Raw genomic sequence first — 9,939 nt, 5'->3', positions numbered from 1 at the left:
TTTGTTATTAAAGTAACTCAATCCGTTGATAACAAATTTTATTGATATATTCTTCAATCTTCAATGATTTTTATTTATTTGCACTATATTTTCACAAAAAAAAAATATTTCTATTTCCTAATTTATTAAATAAAAACCTTAATAAAAATAATGATGATGTTATGACATTTTGCGTCAGTTTGGGAAACCAACTCTATTAACATCGTTGTAGCTAGGGATGACAACAAATCGGGTCGGGCACGGATAGTGCCTACTCGCAAACCGACCCGACAAAAAAAAATTCACTCGCTACCCGCACGGATACCCGTTTAAAAAATACCCGCGAATATTTTAAAACCTGGGGATATCCGCAGATACCCGCAAATATTTAAAAAAATATATTTTTATAAATTATTAAAATAAAATTTAAATAGAATTACAAAAAAAATATATATAAAATATAATATAAATTAAATTAAATATAAATTAAAATTTAATTTTTGTTTCTGTTGAATTGGTCCAATGGTCAATCGTCGTCCTTCATTGCTTTGTTCTCTTTTGATCTCAAATCCTTCTTGAGAATGTCATCTACGGGTTGTTGACGTAAAGAAGACACTCCGATGCTCAAGATATAAAAAAGGTCTAAATTTTATTAAGATAGAAAAGAAAGATTGTAGCTAGACATCACTTGTATATTTATAGGCAATCAAATCCAATAATCAATAATTAATATGTGGCAGACAAACCCATTGATTAACCATTAATGCAGTATTATTTAGGCAATCAAATCCAATAATCACTAATTAATACCGTATATTTTGTAAAGAATAAGACAATCTGACTTATTAATTAGTGCAATATATTTTTAGGCACTCAACCCCAACCTAGTAATCAATAATCAATACCGTATATTTTATAAAGAGTAAGGCAATGTGACCTGTTAATACCTGTTAATTGTCCATAAATGACAATTAATTTCGATCGGTATACTCCATATAGTACAATTTTAATTAAATTTAACCTTGTAAAATATAAATTATTGTTAATTTTAATTAAATTTAACTTAATAAAATAAAAATTAAATTTTTACTTTTATTTTTTGCGGATACGGATAGTGTAATACCCACACGTGACCCATTTATAAACGTGCATTAAAATAGCCGCTATCCGCGGGTTTCGGGTAGTAAATATCCGTGAGTATCAACTATCTGTCGCGGATTTTATCAATGGATATCCGCGGACACGAATTTTTTTTGCCATCACTAGTTGTAAGACAATTTCTTCTTAATAAAAAGAAATTATTTAAGTATGTTGATTTTTCAAAAGACTCAAATTGATGTTTTTGGATTTATTAATTTTCCAATAAACATAAATTGATGTTTTTAAATTTGCTAATTCTCCCACAGACTTAAATGTTTTTAAGTTTCTAATTTTCCAAAGCATTAACTCTCAAAAGAAAATATTTGGACAAAACACTAAACATTGTCCAGACCCTCATCTTCGTTCTCCGTTGTTCTACTTGTCAAAAATGTCTCACCTTTAAGGGTCCCACCTTAGAGCCCTGCAAAACCTTATCAAATCTCTTGTTGAGGCTCGTCGGAACTCAAACTGACAGAGAAATGGTAGTGTATAAAAGAATTCAATCCTCATTCTTTCATTCTATTTCATGAAGTCTGAGAATGCTGATATATATTCAGCATATTGCACAAAACGAAAAAAGAAGAAAGCAGAAATTACAGCCTGGCTACCACAGTAACAGAAAACAAAATATCTAGACATTCTATTTCATGAAGTCTGAGAATGCTGATATATATTCAGCATATTGCACAAAACGAAAAAAGAAGAAAGCAAAAATTACAGCCTGGCTACCACAGTAACAGAAAACAAAATATCTAGACAACAAATAACAAACATAACAAAACAGGGGTAGAAACGATATTTCTCACACCCTCCCTCAAGATGGGTGGTGAATGTTCAACAATCCCATCTTGGATAAATTGATGTTGAAAGGCCCGGGATAAAGTGACTTAGTGAACATATCTGTCAGTTGATGCTTCGAAGGAACATGAGAAAGAACAATGAGCCCATCAAGAACCTTAGCACGAATAATATGACAATCCACTTCAATATGTTTGGTGCGTTCATGAAAGGATGGATTCTTAGCCAGTTGAATGGCAGATTGATTATCACAAAATGTAGGAAAAGGAAGTGGAATTTTAAGGCATAAATCATCAGCAACATACTTCAACCATTGCAATTCACAAGCAAAAGAGGCTAAAGCTCTATATTCAGCTTCAGTAGAGCTCCTGGACACGGTAGATTGCTTCTTTGATTTTCAAGAGATAAGACAATTACCATAGAATACACAATAACCTGTGGTGGATTTTCTAGAGATGCAACAAGCAGCCCAATCTGAGTCAGAAAAGGCTTGAAGTCTGTGAGGATTGTTGGAAGGATAAAAAAGACCTAATCCAGGACAACCTTTGAGGTATTTCAAGATCCTGAAAATAGCATTGAGATGATAGGATCTGGGCTTGGACATGAACTAACTAACTTGCTGGACAACAAAAGAAATGTCAGGTCGAGTGTTTGTTAGATACTGCAGCTTGCCAATTAATCTCCTATAAGGAGTAGGATCTGGAAGAAGATCACTGTCATCATCCTTAAGCTTATCGGTAGGATTTGAAGGTGAAGATGCTGGTTTGTAGCTAGTGAGACCAAATTCAGCTAAAATTTCTAAGCAATATTTTCGTTGATTCAAGATAAGACCCTGTTGTGATCTAGCAACTTTGAAACCAAGAAAATATTTGAGATTGCCTAAGTCTTTGATTCGGAATTCTTGATGTAAAAATTTCTTAACAGCAACAATATCATCCATGCTATCACCAGTTAGAACGATATCATCCACATAGACCAGAAGGGCAGTAAAAGAAGTAGTAGAGTGTCTAATGAATAAGGAATGATCAACAGGACTATGAGAAAATCCAAAAGAAAGTAAGGCAGCAGTGAGTTTAGAATTCCATTGCCGAGAAGCTTGTCGAAGTCCATAGAGAGACTTGTGCAATTTAATAACCAAATCAGGTTTTGGAAGAATCAAGCCCGGGGTAGGTTTCATATATACCTCTTCATCCAAATCACCATGTAAAAAAGCATTATCAACGTCAAGCTGGTGTGAAAACCAATTGCGAGAAATGACAATGGAAAGAAGAAATCTGACGGTTGTGATCTTCACAACAGGGGAAAAAGTGTCAAAGAAATCCATGCCTTCAGTTTGTGTGAACCCTTTGGCAACTAGGCGTGCCTTATATCTTTCTATAGCCCCAGCTGCATTCAATTTAGTCTTGTAGACCCATTTGCAACCAACAACTCTTTTCTTTGGTGGTAATCAGACCAATGACCAAGTTCTATTCCTCTCAAGAGCCTGAATTTCTGCAAGCATGGCCTGCTGCCAGTGAGCATGTTGACAAGCCTCTTTAAAAGAAGAAGGCTCAATGATGGCAGATAAAGACATGCAAAAAACAGTATGAGAGTTAGAACATTTGGAATATGACAAGTATGATTGTAAAGGATAAGTTGTGCAGTTAAAAGTTGGAGCAAAAGAAACAGTGGAACAATCATAATCAGACAAATAAGCAAGGGGCTTCCTAATTCTATTTGAAATTCTACCAGGTCGATCAACAACTTGCACAGTATCACTAGAATCATCATGAAATTGCATAACTGGTTCAATAACATTAGGATCATTATTACTAGAGACAATATCAGAAGTAATACAAAAATCATTAAAGTGTGAACCAGGTATATCAAATGCAATCAAAGAATCAAATGATTGTTGAGATGCAACAGTACCAGTGTTATGGTGAGGAGAAACAGAATGGGGAGGTAAATATGGAAAATGAGACTCATAGAAAGTGACATTGCGAGAGAGCAAAAACTGTTGTGAAGTGAGATCATATAATAGAAAACCTTTGACCCCTGATTTGAATCCAAGAAAAATACACTTAGAAGCTCTTTTGTCTAATTTGGTTCTGCCAGAAGTAATAGTGTTTGCAAAAGCTAGACAACGAAAGACTCTAAGTGTGTTAAAGTCAGGGATTTTGCCAAAAACAATTTCATAAGGAGATTGATTTTTAAGAAATGGAGTAGGCAGCCTGTTTATGAGATGTACAACATGTCTTATAGCAAAAGACCGAAAAAAAGAAGGTAAATGGGATTGGAAAAGTAAGACGCGAGCTACATTCAAAATATGTTGGTGCTTGCGCTCAACTATTAAATTCTGTTGGGGTGATTCAATGCATGATGTTTCATGAAAAATGCCTTTATAGGAGAAGAAATCAGTCAAGAAAAACTCATTTTCATTGTCAGACCTTAGTCTTTTAAGTTTATTGTCAAATTGATTTTCAATGAGATGTATGAAATTGGGAAGAACAGTTTTGACCTCGACTTTTGATTTTAAAAGATAAACTCATGGAAATCTACTGAAATCATCAACAAGTGTTAAAAAATATTTATAACCGTCAATAGAAACAGTGTTTAAGGGTCCCCAAATGTCAACATCCAACAACTCAAAAAATTAAGAACTCTTGGAGATGCTAAGAGAAAAAGGTAATTTCTTATGTTTGTCAAAATGACAAGTGTGACAAGGAGCACAACTCTTGTATATAATATTAGTATGTTGAGAAGACAACAATTGTAAAATGGAATTTGAAGTATGACCTAGTCTATGGTGCCAAAGTTCACCGATATTGACTGCATTTACAACAAAAGCATTTAATTTATTGATAACAGTATTTTGGAAAATTAAATTGCAACGTATAACACTTGATTCTTCAAGACTGTACAAGCCATTGATCTTCCTAGCTGCTCCAATCATCTTGAATTGAGATTTCTGGAAAAGGAAACAGTGAGAATCATAAAATACTGCCATACAGTCAATAGTGGAAACAAGTTTGGGAATAGATATGAGATAAACATAAAATTCAGGGACAAAAAGAACATCAGGAAGAAATAGGTAACCTATGTGAATATTCCCTGAGAAATTAGCAGTAACAGTAGTGTGATTAGGCAATTTAATGTGTATGGGTTTTATGGCATGAAGGTTATGAAAGAAGGATTTGGTGGGACAGATGTGGTATGTGGCACCACTGTCAAATATCCAAGGAACAAAAGCAAAAGATGTACCTAAGTTTTTAAAATATGCTTGATTCACCGAGGATGAATGATCCTTACTGTGTTGGAGCAAAGCCAAAATTGCTTGATACTGGTCTTTAGAGAAAGTGAATTGGTCATTGGGAGGACTACCATCCAAATCCAGTTGTTGTAGAGAAGCAGTGGAATCTACTTCAACCAAACTAGCAGAAGCTTTGACGTTGGGCTTATTCTTTTTATAACCAGTAGGGAAACCAATGCAAAAATAACAAGTTTCAATGGTGTGGTTGGTCTTCTTGCATTTTTCACAAAATTTGTTGTTCTTGAAAGGGTTTTTGCTGGCATTGGAAGGGACTTTGTTGGAAGAGTTGAAGCGTGGTTGAGCATTAGAAACCGCAGTAAAGGCCAAGGAATCGGAAACAAGATGTTTGAGATTGGTGTCGATGAACTCACGTTCATGTTGAAGAACCATAGAAATTTTTTCGACAATCGAAGGCATGGGATCCATTATCATGATTTGAGAACGAACTTGGGCATAGTTCTCATTAAGGCTACGGAGAAATCGAATCACATAATCATCCTCCGTTCTTTACGAAGTTTTGCAAGAAGTCCAGAAGCACAGGGAGTCAAGCAATTGCAAGTGAGAACACATCTATAGAGCTCCAACTCTTTCCATAGAATTTTTCAGTTTTGTATAATACTCAAAAACAGACAAGTCACCTTGATGACAAGCAAGAATCTGATCTTGAAGATCAGAAACCCTAAATTTATCAGCATGAGAGAATCGATCCTTGAGATCTCTCCAAATCTCTGATGATGTATCCATCCACATCACCGATTGCTTGATCGAAGGAGTCATGGAACGTGTTAGCCAGGACATCACCATTCGATTGGATTGGCGCTAAGCCTCGTGAAGTGGATCTGTGATAGGGGGACAAGGGAGAGTACCATCAATGAACTTTTCCTTGTTTTGGTCTCCAGTGCGACGATCATGTCTCGTTCCCATTAATGAAAGTTGTTCTCTATGAGAAGAGGGGAAACAAGCACCAATGCTGGGTTTTCTTCAAGATGAAGGTAAAGTGGGTTTGCCGGATTCACCAGGTGATCCGATGTGTGTGTAATATGATGGCTGAGGGAAGCCATTTTTAGAAAATGAGGAAGAAGAGAAGAAAGCTTAGGCGGAAGAAACAGTGGGTGTCGGCGATGATACCATGACAGAGAATAGTGTATAAAAGAAACTTCAATCCTCATTCTTTCATTCTATTTCATAAAGTCTGAGAATGCTGATATATATTCAGCATACTGCACAAAACGAAAAAAGAAGAAAGCAGAAATTACAGCCTGGCTGCCACAGTAACAGAAAACAAAATATCTAGACAGCAAATAACAAACATAACAAAACAGGGGTAGAAACGACATTTCTCACACAAACCCTCATCGAAAATGATCTTGTTGAACGGTAACCACCAACCTTCATCTTTAACCCTAGTATGGACCCCAAAATGTTCCATGTGAACCTTCTTTATGAAGCCCCATCTTCAACACTTATTGCACAATAGTCATCGTGAAGGATCTCAAGTTCTCCCGTTAAGAGCAACAAGAAAAGGATAACCCTTTCTTCCTTTATCTTGGTTTTCTCTTTATTAATTGCATAACCCTTTATTTTTTTTTATTTTCTGTAATAATTTTTTTAGGGGTTTCTCTTGATTCTTTAAGTAGAAAAAAAGTTCAAGTCTTCCTCATCATTGTAGTGTAACTTTATTCTTTATATGATTCTTGAGTCTTGGAAGAACTATGGACTTGATGCAAAACAAAAACAGTGGAGTATTAAACTATAATAATAATTCTAGTTTTTCTTGCTGCATACAAAGAGTGATAATACTTATTTAACGAATTGGGTGGTGTTTATTAAACAAGAAAAATAAAACAATTAGGGAATGAAAGAGTTGTAATGGATTAAAAGTGATGTTTCTATTTAATAGATAGTGAACTAAAAAAATAGAACAATATGAAGTTACCACTGTTGCCACATTTTAGTAAGGGTAAAGAGTAAAAGAGAAATTGTATCACATTTATTAGATGTCAGAGAATTGTGAACAATTGTCCATATTATCATTCATGCATCATAAATGAAACATTATTATATGAATGGTTGTGTTTTGTTTTTTTGTTTATGAAGCCACTAATACATTAATTACTTTTTCTTTCTTATTTATCAAAGCCTGCAAAAGAGTGCAAAATTATTGGGGATATAATATAATATGCTCTTCCAAAAGGAATGCCTATGATATTGGTGAAGATTGTAAATTGCAAGAAATGTCTCACAAAGCATTGGAGTCACTACTAAATTTATGGATCAAGGCTGGTTTTTTAGACGAAGCTCTTGTTAGGTTTTTTGAGAAGGATGTTCATTAGAGAGATACAATACCAATGAGATCTGAGTCTAACCAGATAAGAGATTGACACCGCTCTCTATTAAAAAACTTAAGATAATAGATTAATGAGTCTTCACCGTTATATAATGCTCTATTTTCTCATTTCTATCCAATATAGGAATTGGATTCACACTTAGATTCTCAACAATTCTCCCCTCAAGTTGTGTGTGTTGTCCCTCCCTACAACTTTCATTGCTTATCAAAGGGCTCTAATCAAGCCATGGAATTTGGAGTCATGGAGAAGTTTTTTATACTAATATGTTTTATTTGTACTTGGTTTATTGAAGAAGTTAATGACCTGTATTCACTTTTTTAAAATTAAAAAGTTTACATTTCTAGGTTTTGCAATCCATACCACAATTAGTTGCTTATTCATGGATGAAATGTTTTTCATAGCTTTGGTCATCGTTCTGAAGTCCCCTAGGCTATCACCATGGACCCTAACAACATCGTTAAAGAAAAGCGAGGAAGGAAAAGGTTGTAGGTGTGATGAGGTGGAGAGCGATATGTAATGCTACTTTTAACATGACTCATCATCTTTTGTTGCAATGCAACTGGGTAATGAAGCGAACTTTATATATATATATATATATATATATATATATATATATATATATATATATATATATACACACACACACACACACATTTGTGGTTCAAAATTTGAACCACTAGATCAAAACTAATATGTGGGGTTCCTATTTATTCACACTAATTAACACACATAAATTTATAATAAACATTACAAGAAAATTATGAGTTACCTACAAATAGTTACATACGAATTTGGATCTATAGATAGGGTAGATATTACATACGAACTTTATCTACAGATACGTAAAGTTGACTTACATATAGATTTTTTCGTAGGTAGTACAAAAAATATTTTCCACTAATTTTTCGTATGTAAAATTTGTATATGCATTTAGTGCGTTAGAGCAAAAACTTTTGCGAAGGATATTATATGTAGGTAATAATATAAGATCTATAGGTAATTGAAAAGAATTATCCCTTCTCATTTTACTTATATATATATATATATATTTGGAAATAATTAATTATTAAAAATTAAAACTAAAGTTTAACACAACTCACACCCTTGAAATTTTTCGCACTATCACACACTCACTCAAAGAAGAAAAAGAAAAAGGTCATAACCTTCACATCTTTATTGTTCTCACACTTATATCCAGTCTAATCTTTTTTGATTCTCCACGCACACTCACACAGAGAACCATTGTTCCAACGACGACTTCAAAACCCTAGACTCCACAATGCAACATCTTTTGTGTTGGTTGATAAGTGTGATAATTAACTTTTATTCACACTTATTAGAATCCCTTATGTGTCATTATATCATGTGTTTTGTGTTGCATGAAAGGATGTAAACTTTTTATTTAGTCTTGATAGATAAATTTAATTATTTTTTTTTGGTATATTTTGTAGGAAATTGAAAGATTGGGGAAGAATAGAGAGTTGCTGCTAGAAGTTGCTAGCCTAGCCACAAGCCGCTAGCCCAACCAGTAGAGCAACTCTAGCCCAGCCAAAAAGTCTTATGGCCTAGCCAGCAGAGCACCTCTAGCCTAGTGAAAGGGTTTTGTGGGCCAGCGAGCAGAGCACCTCTAGCCCAGCGAGAGGTATCTGTGGCCCAACAAGAATGCACTTTTTGGAGAGAGTTTTAAAGTGGCGAGAGTGAAAGAAAGTTAGTTTTTGATGTGGGAACACAGTTGAAGCTCAGGGATGCGGTGTGTAGGCGCAGTTTCACTTCTAGATCTCGTGGAGGATGCTTGGGGCATGTGGGAACATCCCTTTCTCCCTCTTTGGGTCTCCTTCTTCTTCTATCTTCACCACGAGCCTCAATCTTTTTCTTCCTCTTCCTTCCCATCCTAATCTGCAAACATCAAACCCGTAAATGCAAAAATCAACCTTAGGGCATTAATCTTTAGACCGCAACACCATCTTCATGACCATCACCATGAGTCCACCATGGACAAAACCTGCAAAAGGGTAACCACAACGATCTCCCTACATTAATCTTCATCACCAATTAGAAATCTCCATGGAAATTTGCAGAAGAAAAATCCAATCGAATGTAGAGAAACCATAAAACCCCAAATTGCACTTACGTTACTGCACTTCATCATCTTCTTCGCACCTAAATAGCGAAGTCCAAATATCAACAATCCAAATCACGAAACCCTAAATCGTAAGCCATCTTCCTCCTTCGTGCCACCATTGAGAGAATCTCCTTCGTCTTCATCGTGCCATGGAAGCGCTATATGCCTCCCTCATTTCCTTCATCCTTCGTCCAAGCCACTACGCCTGTAGCAACCTGCGCGAAGCAACCTCTATCTCTCGAGGCTTCATCTTCTTCTCC

General features: G+C 35.1%; 1 protein-coding gene across 1 annotated transcript; it reads right to left on the bottom strand.

The window, feature by feature from the left end:
* Positions 1 to 3,364: 3,364 nt before the first annotated feature.
* Positions 3,365 to 5,986, bottom strand: LOC106758365. The gene is made up of 3 exons (XM_014641296.1): positions 5,829 to 5,986; positions 4,821 to 5,714; positions 3,365 to 4,130 (listed from the first exon to the last, which is right to left on the bottom strand). The coding sequence occupies exons 1-3, from the start codon at positions 5,984 to 5,986 to the stop codon at positions 3,365 to 3,367; spliced, it is 1,818 nt and encodes a 605-aa protein (XP_014496782.1).
* Between the last annotated feature and the right edge of the window lie 3,953 nt (positions 5,987 to 9,939).

This window comes from Vigna radiata, chromosome 4 (genome assembly GCF_000741045.1).
Source record: "Vigna radiata var. radiata cultivar VC1973A chromosome 4, Vradiata_ver6, whole genome shotgun sequence".
NCBI classification, from domain to species: Eukaryota; Viridiplantae; Streptophyta; class Magnoliopsida; order Fabales; family Fabaceae; genus Vigna; species Vigna radiata.
Note: the sequence above shows the minus strand (reverse complement) of the source record. Positions and strands in the feature narration are given on the sequence as shown.

What these genes read in the sequence shown, in the direction of transcription:
- LOC106758365 (XM_014641296.1), bottom strand. Translation starts at nt 5,986, where the DNA reads ATGACTCCTTCGATCAAGCAATCGGTGATGTGGATGGATACATCATCA. An exon ending in GGTGACTTGTCTGTTTTTGA is followed by an intron (nt 5,715 to 5,828) that starts GTATTATACAAA and finishes AACTTCGTAAAG; the next exon opens with AACGGAGGATGATTATGTGA. An exon ending in GCTAGGAAGATCAATGGCTT is followed by an intron (nt 4,131 to 4,820) that starts GTACAGTCTTGA and finishes TCTCATAAACAG; the next exon opens with GCTGCCTACTCCATTTCTTA.